Genomic DNA, 23,023 nt, shown 5'->3' on the forward strand with positions numbered 1-23,023 from the left:
AGAAGCAAAGAAGAGCTGACGACTATGTGTTTCCAACGCGGGTTGCCGGAGCCCTGTGTTTGCCATTGGCTGCAGTTTTCTGGTTTATTTGCAGCTTCCCCCATCTGGAATATGAAAATGGGACTGAAGTAGATAATTGCTAACAGCGGGTTTTCAAGAGAGGCTTAGAGGGAACAGAATGCCTCTTGCACAGCACGGGCTGCCTGCGCTGAAAGAGCTCTGAGAGATGATTTTAGATGTTACCCACGTCTGAATCTCCTGGAAACTTTACCGTGGAAGCAAGCCATTGCGCACAATCCTGGAGCTAACATCCAAAAGGGGCAAGGAAGGGGCAGCAGGGCCGAACAATGGAATACCTTGTCCTTGGATTGCTCAGAGAAAAGCCAGCAAGCATTCCCCTCCGCTTCCCAGCAAAAAGGGCATGAAGGCGACAATGAACTGAATTTTACCCAGCAGAGCTTCAGTGGCTTTTAATAAGGATGGGATACACTGACCCTTCGTCAAGCAGGGATTTGCTGGGAAACAGAACTTTGTTCTTCATATTCATCTGCGCCTTTGCCGTGGTCACCTTGCTGCAGCAGATCCTCTATGGGAGAAACTATCTCAAAAGGTAAGGGGGGATTTGAAGGAATAGGAAAAGTTGTCTGATCGGGCCGAATGGAGACAGAGATCCAGCCATACGATTGTAACGGTTCAAACCACTTCTCCGTGTTGTGCTGACAGTATTAATATCTTGTCAATCCGGGAAGGTCCATCCAGCACCTGTAATGTCTGCTAGATTATTAATAAAGGAGAATGTCAGGCAGAATATAATGACTTGTTTGTTTCTTAGATTGTGTTTTAGTCCTCAGCTGTTGTAAAAATCTAGGTCTTACTTAACTTAAGCTAGACTGACTTGCATCAGCTGAGTATTTGCCCCTGATCAGATCCTGCCATATGCCATAGGCTTTTCACCCTATGTAAATTCAAGCTGAAATGGCTTGAGAGGCTGAATTAAGGTAGCATGTTCATTGCCTAAACTTTAATGTCTTTAGAATCAAACATGGGAAGGCAATTCCTGAAATCAAAGTGGAGATATTAGTGTTCCAGATAACAGAGAGAGTACTTTATTTTTTCACTGCTGTATTCTCATGAATTACTGCTGAGACTGCTTTGTTGTAGAGCACATCAACCTTTGATCAGAAAATGGTACTGCTCTTTTTACAGCAAACACCAGTGGGGATCTTCAAGTGTTTAACCTTGACCCATGCAGAGTTTTTTTTACTTAAATCTAGTTTGAGGTGTTACTGCTTGTATGATTTCATAAAGGGGAATGTTTATCGTACATGCTTTGAGGTAAGTGGGTTTCAGTAGTGCAGGCAGCTGCTGTGCAGTTTTTTTGCTGGAATTTAGCTGCATTTTTCCAGAAGAGATCAATGGTTTGGTTCTTGCCTGGTTTGCAACTCATGTAGTTGTTTGCCTTGTGCCAAGAGCGAGCGAAATGCTGACAAATCAGCAAACGTTTCTCACTGGGGCGGAGGGGAGCACAGCAAGCATGATATTAGTATGTATAGACAGGAGTGTCGTAGTTTATCCACAGAGCAATTTGTGTGCCTTGCTTAGCAGTGGGACCTTGGCTGGGGGACTCTACTTTTAGGCACCTCACTTCCAGAAAGATGTGACTCAGTTGGAAGGAGCCAAAGGAAAGCAGAAAGAATGAGCAGAGGTGTAGAAAATGTGTGTTTGTTTGGCTTGGAGAAAATTGAGGGGAGATACGATTAACTGTCTTGAAATACCCAAACTACTTCTGCCAAGAGGAAGGTAATAAACACATCTCTGTGAAGACTCATGGCATGACAAGAAATCATGGACTTAAGTTGCAGCAGAAAAGATTTGGGTTTAACCATGAGGGGAAACTTTGAAAGAAAAAGGCCACACGAGGAGGTATAAAATCTCCACCTTGGGGGGCTTCAGGAACCTGTTAGGCAGGCAAGGGTAGTACCAAGCTGCCTTGGTGTTGAGAGGATGACTTTATGACCAGTTCAGGTCTCATCTTGCCTTATTTTCTCATTTTTTCCCATTTGTCCTGGAGGCCTTGCAGCCCTACCGATACTTGCTTCTCTAAGTCGAAATGACAGCAACAGGATTAGAGCAATGAAAAATAAATGCCAAGTATAAATTGAAATGAAAAATGGAAAAGTAAAGATAAAATGATGAGGAGATAGAACTAAAATTCTTCCAGAGGGTGATCTCTGTCCTGCCTCATGCCCTGGGAGCCTCTCCTATCATCAGCAGCCTGCAGGGAATGAAAAAAGGGTGATGTCCAGTTCCCAAGCTTGCTAGGAGAAGGTCTGTTTCTGAGCACTTTACCATCTAAGGGGCTCAAGCAGGGACGTGCGCAAACATTTTGTCACTTTGACCGGAAAACAGTGTTTATTTAAATGTTTTTTTTTTATTCCAGCTTGTAACGTTTTGTTTCTTTTCCTTTTTTTTTTCATCACAGGAAAGACTCTCAGAGAGGGTCCTTCCCCCCCCTGCCCCAGCTCAGTGCAGGGAAAAAGCGCTTGGGCTCCTTTCTGCTGGGAAGTGGTAGTTCTCATCTTTTATGGAAATAAAAATGCAGGATCTGGCAGTCTCGGGCTGTGAGCTATTAATGATAGAAAGGTGATTTACACAGCAACCGACATTGTTACCATAATATTATCCTGAAGGTACTTTTTCACTTTTTCTGTCCTTCTCTCACCCTCATGTCATGCCAGTACATTATGGTGATCGTTCCCGGGCAGTTCGATTACAAGCCCGCTCCGGGCAGGGGTAGCTGTAACCTTTAATTACTCTTTTCTTTCACAAACCTCTGGTGTTAAGTCCCCCGTTAGAAGCTGATGCCGGCTGTGATGTTCCTTGGGCACGTTATAGCTTGCACCTCCAGGGACTATGGTGGAGCTGGTGGTTTTGGAGAGCATCCTTGCCAAGGGAAAGTGGGATATTTATAGCTTTGGTGCTGCTTGCCAAGCTGGAGCTTGGGGACGCTGCCTAAACCTAAAGCCATTTACTCGCTGGGATTCAACATGCTGCTTGTTTTATGATAGCCTTTGCTTGCATCCCAACATCTGCGACAATAACAGACCTCTGGGCCTCTTCCCAAGGCAGCGGGGAAGAAATTCCCCAGTATATTTAGAGAAACCTGAAAATTGCCCTGAAGTACTACTCCAGTACATGTACAATGTTTTTAAGCCTAAATATAACACAGGGCTATCATGTTTCTTTGTAAGAAGATGGTGGAAATGGGTAAAGGCCAGCAAGGCAGAGGGAAGCTAACCTAAAACAGGCAGTTTGGGCACAACACAGGGGACAGCATAGAGACCGGTCCCAATAAGAGGTCTGGACAAAGGCACCCTTTTCAGGGATAAAGATGGAAGAGTTAGCTGTATGGCTGTAAGCTGTGCCATGCCACTTGTCCTCTTCCCCAAGCAGGGAATGGGCTGGTTTTATCGCCATAAAAACCTGCCTGAAGCTCTCCATGGAGCATGCCATGGAGGCTTGTGGTCCCGCGTCTGCCCACAGCCATGCTCCCAAAACTTGGCTGTGGGGATGGCAGGGGCGGATGCTCCAGGAAATAAACTCTCCTCAGTGAAATTTGATAAGGGGACCAGCCTCTGGTCAAGTCCTCTCTTTCCGCTTAATAAGATATTAATGATCTCCTGGCATTGCTGGAAGAAGGGGAGAACGTAGGGATTGAATTTCTAGGTATTCACACATTTTTCACCCACCGTATAATGTTCTCTGCTCCTTCCCCTGCTGTTTTGTACCGTGTCACTGGAAAGCAGAATCCTGCCCACTGTTTTTTTTTCCTTTTTTCAGTTTTCCTCCAAATGGGCTGGATGTGGGTGCTCTCGGCAAGGCCAATGCCTCATCCCCATAGTAGCAGCTAAAGTTCTAACGAAAGAGTTAAACTGCAAGCTGGAGAACGACATCGGGAAGCTCCGTTCTCTGTAGCTCCTGATCCTGAGTAAAAAGGATGATGAAATGAGATATAATTAAGGGATTTTAATACAGATCTCTGGGGTAATTATTTTTATTTTAGGATTAATGTGATGATTAAAAATCCACTGCATTGATCTGCTAAAGTAGGTTAAATGCTGTGGACTTCTGCTTAAATCCAGGGCTGCTGCTTGCTTTTGTATTGACTCATCTTTCCGATGCTTGGCTTTCAGCTGAATTTTCTTTTGAATCAGCTGCTCAGCTGAGGGCTGGCCTTTTTTTTGTGAGCTCTTGTTTGGCCAGCAGGGAATAATCCTGGATTACATCAGGAAACTGCCACTACAGTAAAAAATATTGAAATGGTCCCTGTCTTCATCTCCCAACCTGTAGCATGGGAGGGATCAATAGGATGGTCCTTGCCTGCTTTGGCAAGGGAAAAATATCAGAGCAATACTTTACTATATACCTATATTCTATTGGCAGAGAATTCACTAAAACACTATTTTTTTAAAAGCCTGACTTCCATACAGGGTGAGAGTCAGCTGAAGAAGGGAATTTGCCCCTTTAAAAATATTTTTTTTCAACCAAGTGAGGAGAACACATTTTCAAAGCTATTAAAGACTTTAAACAAAGATTACCCTGGGGTCTGTCAGAGAGGGCACGTACAATAACTCAAAGAATCACACAACAAGAAACAGCAAGCCTTCCCATGCAGGCAGCCTGCGTTATTTGAAAGCTTTACATCTTTTAAATGAGAATGAAACATCACTCCTATGTGTGTGTACCCTATAATTAATATCAGACTCTCATAACTTGAGGTTGTACCACCATTTTGGGATTTCTGAAGCAGCTTTTATTCAAGAATTGCAAATCAGTCCCCAGACATCTTTACCCCTTTCCTTACCCTCATAAGAAAGATACCTCATGATCATTTTTTGCACAGCATGGGCAAATGAGGAATTAACCCACAGAAAGTAAACCTGGACTATACCTTGAGGCATTATTTGGTCTGTACCATGCTATAAGACCAGATCAGATCTTACTTATACCAGGACAGCAGCAATTGTGATGTGAACACAGAGGCTGCATGTGGCCTGAGCCATATTTTATGCTAAGCTGGACACTCGAGGAACTATAGCCAACTCTTGGCAGTTGGGAGCTCCTGCCCCATACGTGGCATGTGCTCCTCTGCCCTGTTCATAACACCCTGTGGAGATGTTACCCGTAACCTAAGACCATCTATTCCAGAGTTTAAAATCTCTTTCCATTTAAATTTTTTTTCCCAAGAGACGTAAGCTGAAGGTCACCTAGTGAATCATCTCTCCAACACATAGCTCCGTGCCCCCTCTGTCTCTAACCAGAGTGAAATATTATGCCAGCGAAATGACATGCGACCCGTGAGTCACCTTGCTGAATCCCTGATGGGGCTGCAGAACATGTTTTGCTTTTGGTTGGTTTTATTCAGAGGAGAAGAGCACTGGAAACTTCAGGAGATAGCAAAGTCTTGAAGATATCAATATATGTATGCCTGGAACATGGCCATCGCCTTAAAGTGACTGGGTCTAGTCTAGCATTGCAGGAGAACCTGAGACTCCAGCCATGCTCTTTGTGCTACAGGGTATTCCCAAGAGCACGTCAAGAGGATGGGGACCAGAGTGCCAGCATCCCCATCGTGCCTAACGAGCCTTGCAAAGACAAGGAGCTGAATGAGCTCCCTGAGCAGTCAGAGGAGCATTGGAGCCTGTGCTGAGGGAGAAATGGTGGTGCGATGGAGGGGGCAGAACAAACAGAGAGCTGACAGATTAACTCGGCTGCCTGTAAAGTCCTTCCCCACTGGTCATCCTGTTCCCTTTAACATTGCTGCTGTTGCTTGCTTTATATAACGCTTCTGTCCCCCCATGTCAGGTAAAAGGAGAGAGCTCACAATATGTGGCATGTGGGTTAAAGTTCTGCAAAAATTTTCAAACAATCACAGCTTTATCACAGGCTGCAAAGAGACTTTTATTGTGAAAAGCATCCCAAAACCGAAATTTTACCTTTGGCTACTTGGAGTTTTTTTCTGACTCATAATTTTCATTTGCTTTTAAAGAAAAGCGTCAAGTGGCTGAAGTTTTAGCATGGAGCATGAGGGTCTGTCATGCCCTCTCCGGTGCTCCCTGGCAGTGCTGTCTGTGGCTCTGATGCAGAAAATGGGCAGGGTTTGAATCCCTGCTCCCTCCAGACTTGCTTTATTTCCAGCATTATTATGTTGCACCTCAACTGTTGAGACGGCAAAAACACTTGCTGATCCCGTCTGTGAATTGCCAGGCCTTCTCCATTCCCCAGATGGCAATAATTTAAGGTAATGAAAGTCAGTTATTTCAATATTTTATGTGTGCAAGTTGCATTATCCTGAGCGTGTCATTCCCTGGTGTGTTACACCATGGTCCTTTCTGAGCTCCAGCCATGGGGGATGTGAGCCACTACAGAGTGACCTACAGACACTTGCCTCTTTCACTCTGGCTGTGGCCACCTGGTAGTCCCTAATCCAGTTCCCACAAGCCCACCCTGCACAGGAGTGTTGGTTTCCCTAGGGTTTGAATCATGTCGGGCTGTAGGAGCTCTGCAGAATCTTCTTGCCTCAGATTAGTGAATTACAGGTGTCCTGTTTACCAGCCAAAAGGTGGACATCGCCCTCACTGATGAATACAGAGACGATTAGATCCTAATTCTAATCCACATGATACTCAGCAGCAGCTTGCTGCCGTGTCTGACTTTGCTGTGTGGGGATCTACGCCTACTTTTGTCCATGCAAACAGCTCTTTTTGAATATTTGGCTGAATATCTAGGCTAACTCTGCTCTCTGCACTTTACACAGGTCTGTTGCCTCTGTGTGACAAAGTAGTGGTTGAGTTTTGCCAATGCTCAGCATTCAACACCTGTGAATCAAGGCCCTTTCACCCAAAGTGGTTCAAAACCCATGACGTTTCTTTCAAAAACGTCTCTGTTATAACCTGCCATCAACTTGTTTTACATTGTTTTGAAAAAATGAGCTGCCTGCCCTCTATGTGTATGGGCAGGTATGAAGTTCAATCTTACCTACGCTGTAGAAAGCCAAAGCCAGAACCCAGCCTTCCTGCTTGAGTTGTGCTACGCCTGTGTCCCCCACAACCCCGGCTGCGAGCGCCCGCGTCCCCGACCGCTGACTTCCATGGCCAGTGTTGCAGACCTCCTGGTAATACGGTCTTTTATTTTTGACCTGATTGGAGTTTCCTGATCGTTCTTACGCTTGCTGCATTTGGTTCAGACATCATCGCTGTGCAAAGCTCTGTATTTTCTTACTTTTGCTCTGCCTCTTTCTTACCCTTGATTGCTTTTTCGTTTCATTTCTCGTTTTTTAAATCAAGTATATTCATTGCTCGGCAGTCCATGTCTTCCTCAGGCAAACTGTGGACTTAACCTCTCATTTCTTTGAGGCATCCTTGCCCTCCATTGCTTGCATCCATTTTGCTTTTTCATCAGTCCTGCAGACAGTCACTCTCCTTCCACGTCCTCTTTATTTAATTAGTTTTATGCTTCAGTTCTCATGATGAAAACCTTAAAAGCAATCTCTGTCACTTCTAGTTTCATGGCACTTTCCATAAGAACAAATACAGCCAAGGCTAGGCTTTTCACACTCCCAGCTGAAAATCTTGGGCAGTCAATAGTTTGGAAGTCTTGCACAAATGGTAGGACGAGATTGTGCCCTCTGCTTCTACGCATGGAGAGGGGGAATATTGCCTACTCCTGCCACTGATGCTGGGTGCAGTCACATTGACTCTGAATGGCATTTTGCTCGTTGTCTTCAGCACGAGTCCTTAATGCAATTGGGGCTTTAAGGGTGTGTTTACATAGAAGAATATACTGCAGTGTAGGGACACTTGACCTGCTGCTATATATATTAGTTTTGGAAACATGTGATGCAAACAAATTAGCTCAGTCAGATCTCTAATGCTATGGTGAGATTGCTTGTGGTACCCGTGCTGCGTCAGGTATCTTTGCATGGAGCTACCATCTCAAATGTCAGAATTTCCTGGTGTCTTAAAATATTTGGGATTTCCTGTGAATCTCTGTGCTTGGGCCTTTTTCCCTGAAAACAACCTGCCTCACTGTCAACTCATTCTGTTGTGGGTTTTGTTTTACCCCCAATTATTATAAATAAGAAAATTTTGATTATGAACAATTATTTAAAATTAATGGATACTAATTATCTATTACTCCTTGGGCATTTATCTTCCAGCCACAGATCAGAAAAGGAAAAATTTGAAAGGTATCCTTTGATGCCCTTGATGACCTAGGCAACACTTCATCCCATTTAAGCAGATTAGTTGAATGTTGGTATTGATTCTATTTTATCTTTCTTGGGAAGTGATTTTAGATCAGGTTTTTCAGACATTGCATGTGAATATCTGATACAAGGTTTAACTCAAATGTGAAACGTGCTACATGAAACAAAACCTTTTTCTGTGTAATAGTGGTTGTAATCCAGAAGCTTCCCACCTGTGTTTCTCTCTTCAGCTCTTTGTGCTAGTCAAAATATACTCCTCCACCACTTTATTACTACCATTTCCCTCTGACATGTAGAGCCAAGCTTGTCCCTGGTATAATACTGTATGGCCAAGCGTTTGGTGTAACCAGGCATGCCCATTTCCCACATCCTCCATCCATATTTTGCTTTTCATGGGACCCATATTATTTAATTTCTTCCTTTTGTTGCAAATATGCCATTCCTGTTCTCCCACATATTTTCATACATTTTCAAAACCTTCTCTAAGGGTTTTTTCCCAATAAGAAAACGAGCAATCAGCTCAGCAGTTACCTATGGTCAGTCAACTTGCAGAGCCATGGGTCACTAAGGCAGTACACTGTATGTGTATGTATCTGGACTAAACCTTGCATTTTGCTAATTTTACTGGAGAAATAAGTATTTTTCTAAAATGGACCAAGTATTTTTCTAACTGGACGGGTCAGATTCAACTCTGCTTCCACTGAATGTAAACGTGGGCTCACATAAGAAGGGGAGCATCCTGCTCAACTATATGAGTTGGCCCCAGAAATGTTTTATTTCTTTGTGGTGTACCTGGTAGGGTTATGCCCGTGGATTCTCCACTGAAAGAGGCCAACCCACACATGGTGTTTTTCTGGCATTATAGCATGGGTGAATTGGACCTGGACTGCTACAGGCAGGTTTATGTTTCTTTCTTTCATCTATGCTGTGTCTTTCTAGATTGCTGTGCCTTGAATATTTATTTCAAAATGGATTGGAGTGTTTGAAGTGATATTAAACTATTCAAGCATTTGCCTTTCTCTAGTCATCTAACTTCATTGTCTTCAGGGACTGAGTCTGGCCCTTCTGTTAAGAAAGGGGAGTTTTTGGACACGGACTAGCCTGCCTTGACCCTGCTGGGTTGGGTTTGATATCAGCATCTCATTGTCACCTAGTGGATGCTCTACTCCTTTCGAGCCCCTCTGATGTCTTTTCATGTGCAGTGTAAATAAACGTGCTGTTTCTGACCTATGTGGAAGAAAAAAAGGATCCTTGTTTTTTCTTCAAAACTCCTCTTATTGTTATCTCTGTTGGCTCCTATGCTTGTCTTCCCTTGCGCAGCAGTCTGTCGCATTGGAGGCTCCTGACATTCCCCTTTCTTCCCAACATCCTCTTGCTCTCTGATCCATTTTAGGGAGTGTTTTAGAATCATAGAATCTTAGAATCTTTCTTTGGGTTGGAAGGGACCTTTCCAGGCCATCCAGTCCAACCTCCCTGCAGTGAGCAGGGGCATCTGCAACCAGAGCAGGTTGCTCAGAGCCCCGTCCAGTCTGACCTGGGATGTTTCCAGGGATGGGGCATCCACCACCTCTCTGGGCAGCCTGGGCCACCACCCTCACTGTGAAAAATTTCTTCCTTCTATCTAGTCTGAATCTGCCCTCTTTTAGTTTAAAACCATCACCCCTTGTCCTGTCGCAACAGGCCCTGCTAAAAAGTCTGTCCCCATCTTTCTCCTCAGCCCCTCTCAGCCCTGGCAGCTGCAGGAAGGTCTCCCCGGAGCCTTCTCTGCTCCAGGCTGAACCCCCCAGCTCTCCCAGCCTGTCCTCCCAGCAGAGGGGTTCCAGCCCTCGGAGCGTTGCTGGGGCCTCCTCTGGCCCCGCTCCAGCAGATCCATGTCTCTCCTGTGCCGAGGGCTCCAGAGCTGGACGCAGCCCTGCAGGAGGGTCTCCCCAGAGCGGGGCAGAGGGGCAGAATCCCCCCCTCACCCTGCTGGCCACGCGGCTTTGGGGGCAGCCCAGGACACGGTTGACTTCTGGGCTGGGAGCGCACATTGCCGGCTCGTGTCCAGCTTTTCATCCCCCAGGACCCCCAAGTCCTTCTCTCTGACTTTACTATACCTTTGTGACATCCCTGTTGGTTGGCTAGGGGCATCACTTTCCATTTTCAAAGAGGGTAGCATGATCATTTAATGCTGAAGTCTTCAGTTTTTCCTCTCAAGGGCACAGGAATAATGAAATGGGGAAATGGATACAGTGAAAGTAAGTGATTTTCCACCACCTTTAGGAAGCCTATACATAGCCTGGGCTGTCTGTCAGATCAGGGACTGTATATGGCTTCTGTGTTTGGGCAGTATGTAACAGTGTAGTGCAGCACCATGACCAGGCCTGTAGAAATATGAATATAGAATTATTGATGATGTATAAGGAATTAATGTATGTATTATTAGCTTATAACTTAAACAGGAGCAGGAGTCACAAAGGTTGGGCTTGCTGTCATCTCCTGATGGCCTTTTTGCTAAGGACGATGCATATAGAGAAGGAATATGAGAACTTTTAGAAAGAAAGAGCAGGAAAAGCGCAGACAAATAAGAGAAGGGGACTTTGTATCTTCCTTTCACCCATTCAAAGAAGGAACCTATAGACTCCTCTGCTTCCTCTTGCTTGACCATCTGTGGTAGACCAGCAAGCTGAGTCAGATTTTGGCTTAGCTTCACCGATACATAATGACATTGGTTTCTGTCTCTTTTTGCTTGCCTTTAGGTTTAGTCTGCTGCTGGTAGATGCAGGATGGGGGTAGTGGTAGCTGTCACCTTGAAAGCGGAATGGAAATAGCCAGCTGGCTGGGATAGTATGAGATGAGCTGGTGGTTTTGGGGAATGGGTTGGCACTGGAGTGGCAGGTGCTCTTACATGCCCTCTCCTCATGCCACCTGCGTGATGCCCCTGTTGCCACCCAGTCCTTGTTACCCATGGGTGCTGATCACTGTTACTCAGCCACTTGCACCAAACTGCTGTTATGCCTTGAAAGCTTGTGGGTCTCCCCTGAATAAATTCTGCTGCATGCATCGTCATAGACTGCTGACTGGTTAGAGCCCAGACAGGACCACCAGCTCTGCTTGAAGTCTTTTGGGTCTCCTCCACTTATTAGCTGAAGAATAGCTCCCTTTTAAAAGCCTTGCCTTCCCTGAGCTGAATTTTAACCTTGCCTTCATGCTTTAGAAAGGCAGTGAGGCACCCCTGAGGTCGGATCTTAGTGTAACGACAGCATGGATACGAAGCTTCTTGATGCAATCTATCCACTTGTTCATTCTCACCTTACAGTTCAAAAACCTCATAATTGTTTGACGTCCTCCGCTGTTAAAACCTCTGCTTGTGCAGGAGTTGTTTCTTGTTTGGATTGTGGCAATGGGCTTTTTCTTTGCTTCCTGCTGCTTTTTGACAGCCAGTCTTGACAAGCCCTTCAGAATCACTGCTGCTTTGTTAATTTTCTGGTTTTTTCACCCCCTCCCGCTATTCTTACATTACGCCAGTGTTTATTTGGCCACATACTGATTCAAGTTTTACAGTTACCAATTAGGATCAAAATATTGCTTTGATATTTACCTGAAACTCAAGACCTTTATTGCTAAGACATCCAACTTAACGGAGTTTCTCTAAGGCAAGGAACAACATTGCTCATAGTCCTGTTTGTTAGGGGTAAGTCCTGTGATTAACAATGTCCATAAAGCTTGACGAGAAATTTGCTTGCAGTGAATGAGCAAAACATAGCATCTCTGCATGAAGAGTGTTTCTGGTTATTACATCTTTTATAAAGTCTTCCCGTGTCATCATCAGCATCACGCGTTGGGGAAATGTACTAATTTTAGAAGGAAATAACATTAGGGCAAATTGAGCAAATGGCAAAGTTCCACCGTTGGTAATCATTGGTAATGATCCCAGGCTTAAAATTAGCTTTTCTTTTTTTTTAAAAGTCTTTAACATGAACTGTCTAAATTATATAGGAGACCTCTATGTCTACATTTCCTCTGCTTTCCTTCACTTCTTTTAATCTTTCTTTACCCTCTTTTTTGATTTTCTTCTTTTTCTCTGCCTTTTCTGTGTTTCCATCCTGCATGCGCTTTTCTGTTGCAGTTCTGATTCACAGAAGCTTAATTTACCTCTTCTTTGTTTACCTGTTAAAATGCAGTTAGTGCCGAGAGCGAATGTGTTAGAATTTAACTACCATAGTATGCCAAAGAAATGTACTGATGGAGCAGTTCATATCTCTGTTTTATTTCTCAGGCTGTTTGCATATTTGGCCAGACATCATTTATGAACACTTACGACTCATGACTGAGAGGATTAGAAAATTTTATATTTTTAAATTTGAAATCTCCCAACTCAAGGCTGATGATTGAAATAAATGGTAAAACAGTAATCTTGTTAGGAACAGAATTAATTCAGGTCAGTGTTTTTAAATGTCTCATCCTTGATTACTACTCAGTCCTAATATGACCAACCATTATTTATGGGAGTTGTTCTTACTAGGAAGAAGAGATTTATTGTACCATCAGTCCAGAAAATGCAGAGCAGCAGCTTGGTCTCAGTCTTGCAGAATCACAGTGAGACACACAGGCCCATGAGCTGTGTAATGCTTCTTCGGTGGTGGGTTTTGTGTGCATGTAAGCCTATGTGGTGTTAAACTCTTGAGTACCTGTTTGTGGGAAGAAAAGCACTATATAGTCCCCTTTTCCTGTCTGGTTCAGGATCAGACGTTTAGCTTGCTCCTGACCCTAAGCTCAGCTCCCAACTTCATACTTCGTCCTTACTATGTAGAAGTGTCATACCCAGACCCTTGCTTGCCCTTGTTAGATATTTTTGTACCTCAGATCCCCCATTCTGCCATTTCAAAGCTAAGTATTTTAAGCTGTTCATCATAGGACATATCTACCATTCCTCAGTGTTAGTCTTCCTGATCTCCTCTTGGATCTTACCCAAAAAGTGCATGTCCTCCTTTAAACTTGGTGCCTCAGCTGCAGGACACACTGTTCCCAAAAAAAGGCTTCATGAGAGGAGGTCATTAAAGAATGGTTTTATAATTTCTTTTGATTTATGGACAGATTCATCCCCTCTACCTTTGAGCATTTACTTAGCTTTCCTTCCAGCTGTTACATGTGGAGCAAAGATGTACAAAGGGAAAGGACTTTACTGAATGTTTTAATTCTTAATTTCATCTGCCTGAATATTGGCTGTGCTTTAGGAGAATTCACCTCTGAAGGACACACCGACATCAGCTATTTATCTCGATTAATGCTCTCTGTTTCAGTTTGCAACTAAATATCTAAGCCCAAAATACCTAATTTAAATAAAATTAAAAACTACTATTCCATCTTGGTTTTTCCACACTGCTACTCTCTCCCCATGTATCATTCAGTGCTGCCCTTAGCAATTAAAATGTATTTTTAAGGTCATATATTTAGATGCCTTTTACAAAGACATACACATTCAAAACAAACATGTTTCCATACCAGCTACCGTGTGGCAAGAAAAAATGTGTTAGACTGGGGTACATGGGAGAGAATCACAAGTGTTTATTTCAACAGGCCTAAAAGTGAAGGTGTCTTAGTAAAAGTGAGAATTTTCTCATATTTTCTTCACACCAATATTCTACTCGGATGTTGTACCTTGGGCAGCATCAGCTGATGAAAAACTGTCAGAGGAACATACGACGCATGGGACTCCCTGACAAGCCATAGCACTGCATTACCCTATAGCCATTATACCATAACCTATACTCCCTTTGATGTGATTCTCCAAATTGGTCACCAAAGTAGCTCGCTCCAAGCTGAACGTAATATCTAAGTGTGCGATATCTTTGCATTTTTCTTATGGCAATCTTCCACTTGTTCTGATTTTTTGGAAAACAGGAGAATTGCATTGATACGTTTAACTAACAAGTAATCAGAATGGTTCTTCTATGAGCAAAAATTTGACTTCTGTATTTGAAATGTTCCCATTTTTGTACTTAGAAAGCTTTTCTTTGAAAAAGCAAAATTTGACCACTGGACAACACACAATAAATGAAAATGCACTTGAAAGATTCAGAGGAAGCTTTTTCAATATATTCATGGTGTTTTTCTCCCACCTTTTGTGGTGGGAGGGAGCTTGGGAGGGGAGGGGGCAAGTTTAGGAGGCTTGCTCTTTCTTCAGTTCAGAGCATTGAAATGGCTCCCTACCTTCTTCAGAACTCCTCCCTCAAAATGCATTTACCAAAACGTCTGTTTTCAATTAAAAAAAAAAATCAAACAAAAAGATTGAGGCACAAAACATGCAATAATAATCTTAAATTCTTTCAAAATATCTTGAGTTTAGGTCAGAAAAAAACATTTGTGGTGACATGCACTGCACTTCACTTGGGTGGTGGGATCCTTCTGTCATGCGTGCCCATACTACCAGTAACCCCAGGCTCCCTGTACTGCTGATGGAGGGAGAGTTTGGGGGATGGATCAGTTCACTCTAGGGTGAAGGCCAACCTCTGATCGGGTGAATCTTTCCCAAAACTAACTGTACTGAGCCAATCTCTACTGATTTTTAAGAACCAAGACAATTAGCTCATGTGGAAATACCTGCACTGCAGATACTTGAAGTTAGACAAGGTTGTCTTAAAACAACTATGACAACAAGAAGTTATGTGCACACATTTCCACAATACAGAACAAATAAGCTCCTACTATATGTTTTTAGAGCTGTTTAGAGCTACTCCTCTTTTCTGCTGCAGGAAGCAGAGAGGCCTTATTTTAATGCCCCATGGTGTTCCTTCGTAATTGCCTACTCTTATAACTGCTGCAAATTAGACTAGAGAATGGATGTGGTCTGAGAGATTCTCCAGTCCTTGTAATAAGCCTATTGACCAAGAAAACTAGAGGGCTCATGGATGCCCTTTCTTTTGGGCAAAGCGGGCTGGCAGATTGTTTCCTGGCTGTCCCCGCACAGTCCAGCCGGGAAGTTAACTTTCAGTATTGGCAGCACCAAATGTTCAAAACTCAGCTGCCAGGCTTGTGAAATCATGAAATTGGGTTAAAATGGAGAAGATTAAAAATAACAATCTGTAAGATTCTTTTTCGTTGACTTCTGAGCTAAGGGAAGGATTTGACTCGTGTTGTCAAATGTTTTTTCAGACCCAGCTTTTTTAAATACATGTGAGATTCCTACCCAACTATAGGTGTAGTTTCCAGAAGACTGAAAGGTCTTGGAATGAATTTGGGAAAGTTTGGAAAACAGGGAGCTGTGATGGCTGTGGTATGCATAGGCTTAAAAAACGTAATCTTCCCAAACAGGGAAAAGGAGGAGTATAGTGTGACTTCTCTAAGCCACCAAATGACAAATCCTTCGCTAGCATGGCCAGCAAAGCAGAGGAAGGACCCAGTGCCCACCACATTTAACTACTACTGTAGATGTAAAATTGAATTTTGGAGGGTTTACTTCTTTGGCCTTGCAGTTTTCCATGTCTCCAGCTTTTTTGCACTTGTGCATTCTCTGGGAATGAAATTTCCACCTTGTTCCACTCCACATATATGTATGTTGTTTATGCGCACAGATGGTTACTGACCTTCCAGTTTGGTTGGGGAGTCTGGTGGTGTTTGCAGCCAAGGACTTGTAGAGTCCATGGGAAGTTAAAATTAATTGTTTCCACTAGTAAGATGATGTCTTGTAGTTCTTGGTATCTTTTTATGGGTTTTGATGAATGTGTCGTAGTCATATTTCTGTGTTAAAAAAAAAGACATGAGAACTCGTGCTGATAGACTTAACCTAATGAATTATATCAAATATCAACTGCCTCATTTTCTTGCTAGAGGGCTGCAGTTTAGCTGGCAGAATGGAGAGGAATTGGCAAATTGGACCGGCACCTTTAATTTCACGGATGACGGAGCAGTGAAGAGTGGCAGTGACAGAGGCACCAGGTACCAACACCCAAGGGGATGGCTGCAGAGATCTCTCTCGCTTTGTATGAACCACAAATGTGAGCACAGGCTGTATGAAAAATCAGATTTGCAGTTTGCTTTGGCTGCTTGGTACTGCTCCCCATGGCACAGAAGATGCCAGGGATGCCCAAGTGCTGTGCTCTTTTCCCCACTCAAGGCCATGGGGCCATTTTGGAATATGCCATAAGCATCCATGCTGTACACAGGAGGGTGACTTCTGTGTCCTGGCCTCTCCTTTTTCCCTTGCCCCACCAATGCTATGTGTCAATATGTGGCAGTGTGGGACTTGGGTGGAGAACATCCCAACATGACAGTAGTGATGCATGCAGAGCACACCGGAGAATTTGGCTCAAGGCTTTCTTTATGACAGAATATGTATTCTAAGAAAACATAGTTTAAATTGAAATCTTTCCAGGGCCTAGCAGGGGAGAAGTATTCTATCGAGATGACACTGGAGTATTTCTTTTCTTTACATTATTTTGAAAATATGAGAAGCACTGATGTGCTGTTGCACTTTTTGTACTTATTAACTTGTAGGAAGATCCTTTTGACAGACATGTATCTGAAGGGTCATGAAGAGCCATGCGCATAGTCAGGAAACAGGCTCCAGTTGTGCCTAAAGAGCTCCATAGCTATCACAGGCCATCTACGTAAATCCAGGTACAGGCACGGGACAAGTATTTGGGGTATCTTCCTGGAACCTCAGTTGTAGAGGTTAAAAATCCTGAGTTATGTGTAGTATCAAGTTCAATAAGTACAGGATAATCTTAGAAAGACTGTAAGTTAAAGAAAAAAATAAAATTAATTAAAAGAATCTTACATTTAATACCTACATATAAATAAAACTATCTCTGGAAAAATTACATATTTTATTTGAAACATCGTAATTTTGGTAACTGTACACCACTACAGCTGCGGAGCTGATAGCATTTCAAAGGCAAGCGGAAGTACAGAGTCTGACCTGCCAAAAATCATCCAACCTCGCTGAACTGCAGCAATGCTGCAATTTCTGTTACGGCTCTTCGCTGTAATGCGATCCGGAATGAGGGCTACCTGCCACTCAGATGCTTTAACTCGTTAGGTTCTTTATAAAAAGAACCAGCTTAAGCTGCAGGTTTTTTGCTTATAGTAAGGGAAGAATGATTCATTCTATGTATGTATGTATGTATGTATGTATATATGTGTGTGTGTGTCTGTCTATCTATCTATCTATCTATCTATCTATCTATCTATCTCTCTGTCTCTCTCTACTTTTGTTGCCTTGTGTATTCATCTACAGTCTGTGTACGCAAAGTCTTTGGTTTAGGCACTTGGCACATAAAAGAACGGAATGTAGCACAAAGACATCTTGAAGACACGAGAGAATTAATAAATATAGATTTCCTCCTCTAGGCACCCTTGACAGAGACAATTGAACCATCATTGATTTCAGGACGGGGAACCAAAATCCTTGACTGCAAAATACATGTTGTGAGGCACTGAACGACAGCACTATTCTTAATCAGTTTAGACCCTTCAAAGACAAAGAGGTTCAGGGTGCAAGTGTTTTTTATACAAACAGGCTCAAACTGCGCAAGTTACATATACATTTCAAAGGTTGTAATATCAATAAAAGATGCAAATTTCGAAGTCCATGTCATGTTAATGACTGTGGAGCTGAAAGATGGGGATTTTGAGTTAGGGATTAGGTCTAGTTGCAACATATATTGCACATAAGTGTATTAGAGATATTATTTACCCATTTGTCTACTGTCTGAAAGCTGAGAATACAGGAAAATAAAAAAGAACTGTATAAATGTGGAGGTGAGCCTGGAGGTGAGACTGTGTGGTGAATAACTGCAGAGCTAGGTCATAAATTTTTTACTGTTTACCTTTGATCACCTTTCTTACTGTGATATCACCAGACATCTCCTGAGGGTCTTAATCTGACACTCAACTTCAGGCTGTTGATATCAATTGAAAACAAGCCTTTCTCTAATGAATAATTCTTTCCCCCAAATGGAAAACTTGCAGACTACTTTTTACTGACCTGATTTTACTTGTATATATTTACATGTCTCTAGAGAGACATCTAAAGTGCAAAAAAACTAGTGGTATGTCAGCATACACACAGTAAATTCATTTCACTGCATGGCTCTGCAGTTTATTGTGTGTTATCACTGCCTTGTGAAAAGTTTGGTGTTTAAAGATATTAATTGAAATAGATATTAATATGCTTTTCATTAGCTTATATAATTTTTATATCTATATGTAGATAGATACATGTTTATTCATACATGTGTGGTATCAACCCGTGTATATTCTATGACTACTCTTTATCTTTTAATTATGTAACTTAATACATGGTGTAGAGACATTGACAACTCATTCTGTAGGAGTGATTTATTAGATGAAAATGAAGAACTTCCAAAGCAAAGGCAAACTGAGAGAATAAGTACATTAGAATTGCAAGACAGACAGAATTCGCAAGAGCAGTGGCCGTATCAAAACCAATCAACAGTGGAGATCAAACATTGCATGAAAAGGATCAAGTAGGACAGAAGTGAAGAATGTCATGTTATCTGATTTCAGTAGAGACTGATTCAGACTGTAACTAATGTACAAAATTAAAGTGTGGCTTGCAATTAGAACATTTTTTACCGTCCTGGGGAGTTCATTACACAGTTTTGGAAAATGAGCCCTACTCTGATTGCAGACAGCTCCACTGTGCTGGCACAGTAACCAAGCTAACCAAGGCTTTTTATCCCAGTGCATAAGACGCTTCTTCAGACTGCGTAGAACCAGTCCATGGAAAGCTAATATCATGAGCTTGGCTCAGTATGTGGTACAAATGAGAGTGTGGATCATGTTTGTGGCATCTAATATTGCTGTGGATAGATGCCTGACAGAGATGTCTCTTTGCTGGAGCTTTTTAGCACCAATAACTTCATTTCGATGCATATTGCATTGCTACAGGTCTTGTAGGTAGCAAAGAAGTTGTGGATACTTGCAAGGAGTAAAAGTGAAACACTCAACAACTCCCCAAAGCCATAGGGATGTGTACTTTCAACCAAAGGAGGACTGGGTGGGCTGCAGGCTCTTTGAAGGCCTCACTCAGATGCAATGTCAACCAGTTGTCAAACACTGGCTTATTTTTGGTTCTTAAATATCAGCCATTGCTCTAATTTCTACCTTTTGCTTTTTATCTTGTGCTATGTATTGTAAATCTTACAACGTCCTTGTGGGAAATCAGGTAAAGGGTTCTAGCTGATGCTGGTTATGAGAAGTAATATATGAAACTACTTCCTAGAGCCCTGATCCCTTTGTTCTCCTTTTAATATGTTTTGCAACTTACCAGGATTGTGAGTCTTCATGCTTAAAGCATTTTTCGTTGCCAAGAAGCTGCCTTAACGATGTGATGATCTGCCATATTAGTTGGGTTACGGTGTTCTCTGCCACCTTCAGTCCATCTGAGCTGAAGATAAGGTTCAACGTAGGACTTCGGTTGTGACACCACAGAAGCCTTTGACAGACGAGAGGAGACATGAGCTTTATACTATTGGGCCTGCCAATTTGTACACTGAATTCTCCAGTATGACAAATCTGGAGCTTTGTCCTAGTGGTTACAAAATAGTATAATCAATCACTGGATTCATCAAGTACTCGTTTAAGAAGAATGAATGTATGGGCATCAGACATCAGACCTCATTGGCCAGGACAGTAGCTGAGGATGTTCCTTAAGTCATGGTACTGAACTTCGCATACTAAGATACTAAAATCTTGAGAACCACAAGAAAAAAAAAAGCCATTACTTGCAATGATAAACTGTGTTTTTTGAGATGTCATTGATGTCTAAATGTTGTTATGTGTTTTGTTATGCCTCCCAGGTGGTCATATGGATAACAACATCAGCAGCTTATTTCAATCAGAGTGATGGGAATGGGCTTGATTAAAACAGCCAGACAGCAGTTTACTAAAAATTGGAAGAGTTCTGAAATGACATTGGTAAAATAGGACTCCCTGCAGCATACCCCACTGCTGCTTGTCAGAAACCAATGTTGTTTTGATACAGTGACTGAAAGAAAAGAAACCCCAAAGTGCCCCTAAAACTAGAACTCAATATACTCTCCAATAAATCATTCTAGGGGTGACACATTGTACGGTGGGAAAACCTCTAAACGAAGGTGTATGGCAGTCTGTGAGAGAAGACCCAGGAAGCGCAGGGGGTAATGGTGTTGATTCAGAAGTATGGTCTGCATGGTGGGCTTATCCCAGGTGGGTTAACAAACTGCAGGAGGTAGCCTGGACTTTGCTATGTCATTTAGAGCTGTTTCTGCTTTAGCTGCTGCTGTTACATCCACAGGTGTTGCAGTAGAGTTGTATTGGGTAGTATATTAGACTGAAATTTTGGAGAGACTTGGCTGCCAAATAAGTGGACAGATGAGAAAGGAACCATGTGGCATTGGCTGGAGTAGATGTTTGGTCAATTCACACTGCTGATGTGGCACTGGACAGCAGAGCCAAGCAATCCCAAATGAGCTGTGTGTTAAGCCATGAAGACAGGAGATCAAAATCAGAAATGGCAGTGAGCAGCCAGTACCAGTTTGCCAGGAGCTTTCGTAGTTGTGATGAAAAACATGTCCTCAGGGTATCACAGCTATCACCTTAACTGTATGGATGTGTAAAGTGTCTGTGGAGTCACAGGACCAGATCAAATAAGGAATCCAGGAAAGGAGCACCTCTGAGATATGACGGATGTATGCGCTTTTCTAAGTTTACTTGGAAGGTACATAGAGCTATCAATGAACTGCTTTTAAGGGACAGAAGTATAAAAGCCACTCCTGTGGTAGATCTCACTTAGGAATTTAGGGCTGGTTGATGGAAGCACTTCTGGTTTTTTTTAAAGTAAAAATCTTTAATTTGGAAGGTAGGCAGGGTATCTTGGGAAACTGCCCTTGTCTTGGTGGATGGACATTTCTAATGACATCTGTTTCAAAACCCAGAAAAACTTGCAACACTGTAAGGAGACAAATCTAGCCAAACATTTCAAAATATCCTAGGTGGAAGGTCAGGATGTTCATGAGTTAATAGCTTTTAACCTCAGCTACATAAATCTCCTGGGAAGCATGAGTCCCTGTACAAGAATTACAGCTCCAGAATTTTGTTTGATTACTCTGGTTCTTCTAGAAAGAAAACCAGCTTTGAACTAAAGATGCCATTTCTATCTTTAGCTTCCAGGCACTGGATACTAGTTTTCTTTGCTATACTGTATTGAAAATCTTCCTGCCACTAGTAGTTGCTTCCTGGTGCAGTGTCTCCCTACTCAGTCACCATATGTTTAGATTAAGCTTCATAAGCCTCTCATAGTTTTTAGAACCCAAGTAATTTCTGCAGGTTCTTTTATAACTCTTGCCAGTGTCTCAAACCCTCAAGGACGAGGTAGTCACATAGTTTCATCAACTTGTATAAGAGAAGACTATTTCTTCTCCAGCCTCCTCCTTTGTGCCCACAGCACCTTCTCTCTCAGATCAGTCTTTTTCTTTTGACAGTGGACAAGTCAACTCAGGCTCTCAAACGGCAGAAACAACACATGCAGCAATGTGATTTTTTGTGCCACAGCCCTAGTGAAGTGTAAATTAATCTAAGGGCATCAAACACTTCTGCTTCACTTGCCAATTCTCAGAGCAGGGAGATCTCATTTAGCATCAGTACGTCCACAGGTGTTTTCTTTTGCAAGGTGTAGTATGAAAGGTCATTATGATTTCCATCAACTTCACAGGCTGCTCTTGTTCTTGTTGGTAATTGTGTAGTCTAGGTAGTCTCTGTGAGAGCAGAACCCAAGGTCCCCATTCCTGCCTGCCAAGGACTTACCTGTCAATCAGCCTCTACATCAGCTTCTTCATCTGCCAAACAGGGATCATGTTTTCCAAACGAGGTCAAAGTAAACTTAGGAGAATATGCCATGTGAAGTGGTAGGGTGCACTCTTTGAAGGGAAAAAAATCAGTGTATTGATGTCAGGCGCTTAAACCTTTTGACCAAATCTTGTCACATAGAAATATTAATAGAAGCAAAGGCTGGTGGGATTTGGTCGCTTACTCTTTCATGAAGTCAACACCTAGTTTGCTCTGCTTTGGATGAGTTTTCCAGAGCCCCTGTAGCCATTGATATGCTCCACCTCAGCAGTATTTTTGCTACAAGGGTCTGAAGATCCCATGCTGGCCTTGCCGGGTGAACGTGAGTCCCCACGTGCTTTGGGGAGTGTGCTCTGGCACACCTGCAAGGTTCCTGAGTAGGCAAGGTGAATCTAGACCTGAGGTTGGCCATGGTTCTGCTCATACTGATGAGTGCAGGCACTGCTAATTGGACAGTTCTCTTAGTAAGTAAGTAGTAGAAGCCTGCAGGGCCTGGTTCATTTATTCTCATTTCTTAGTCACTGGATAATGTATATTTTTGGAAAGATCTTTGTTTTTCCTGCAGGGGAGGTGGAATCCTTCCTGCGATACTCTGCACTCTTGCAGAGTAATTGCTGTAGCCTGACTGCAAACAGTGCAGAACTGGCACGGCAGGAACGAGCAAAACGGGAAGGTGGCTTGTGCAGGAGAAAATGGTCTTGTTTAAAAGATGCCTGACAATTATCCTCAATTATATTTTAAAACCTTCGTTCAATATATCAGACAAATCACTGCCTCAGTCCAAGTGTCACTTGAAGGCAGGGTTGAAGCCTCAGGCTTTTTAATTCATGTAGCACAATCAAGAAAAGCTTACTTTTGATGAAAGCAGGAGCAGCCCAACTGCAGATGATCAAAGACCTGAGAGTTAACTGGTGTACTGGGAAACCT

At 42.7% G+C, this 23,023-nt stretch overlaps 1 protein-coding gene across 3 annotated transcripts in view; it reads left to right on the top strand.

Moving 5' to 3' along the window:
- Nucleotides 1–479: 479 nt before the first annotated feature.
- The window catches only part of LOC309415266 (alpha-2,8-sialyltransferase 8E), a gene marked incomplete at both ends in the record, with an annotated part of 42,219 nt that continues 19,675 nt past the window's right edge, over nt 480–23,023 (top strand). For 2 of the 3 annotated variants that reach the window (XM_082012734.1, XM_082012735.1), the window contains one exon: nt 480–610. In XM_082012734.1, the coding sequence (XP_081868860.1) occupies nt 480–610 (131 nt within the window). Of the gene's footprint in view, nt 611–16,075; nt 16,184–23,023 lie in introns of all 3 variants that reach the window. The other variant, XM_082012733.1, reaches the window with a different exon arrangement.

This window comes from Phaethon aethereus (genome assembly GCF_964289735.1).
Source record: "Phaethon aethereus genome assembly, chromosome: W".
Taxonomy (NCBI): Eukaryota; Metazoa; Chordata; class Aves; order Phaethontiformes; family Phaethontidae; genus Phaethon; species Phaethon aethereus.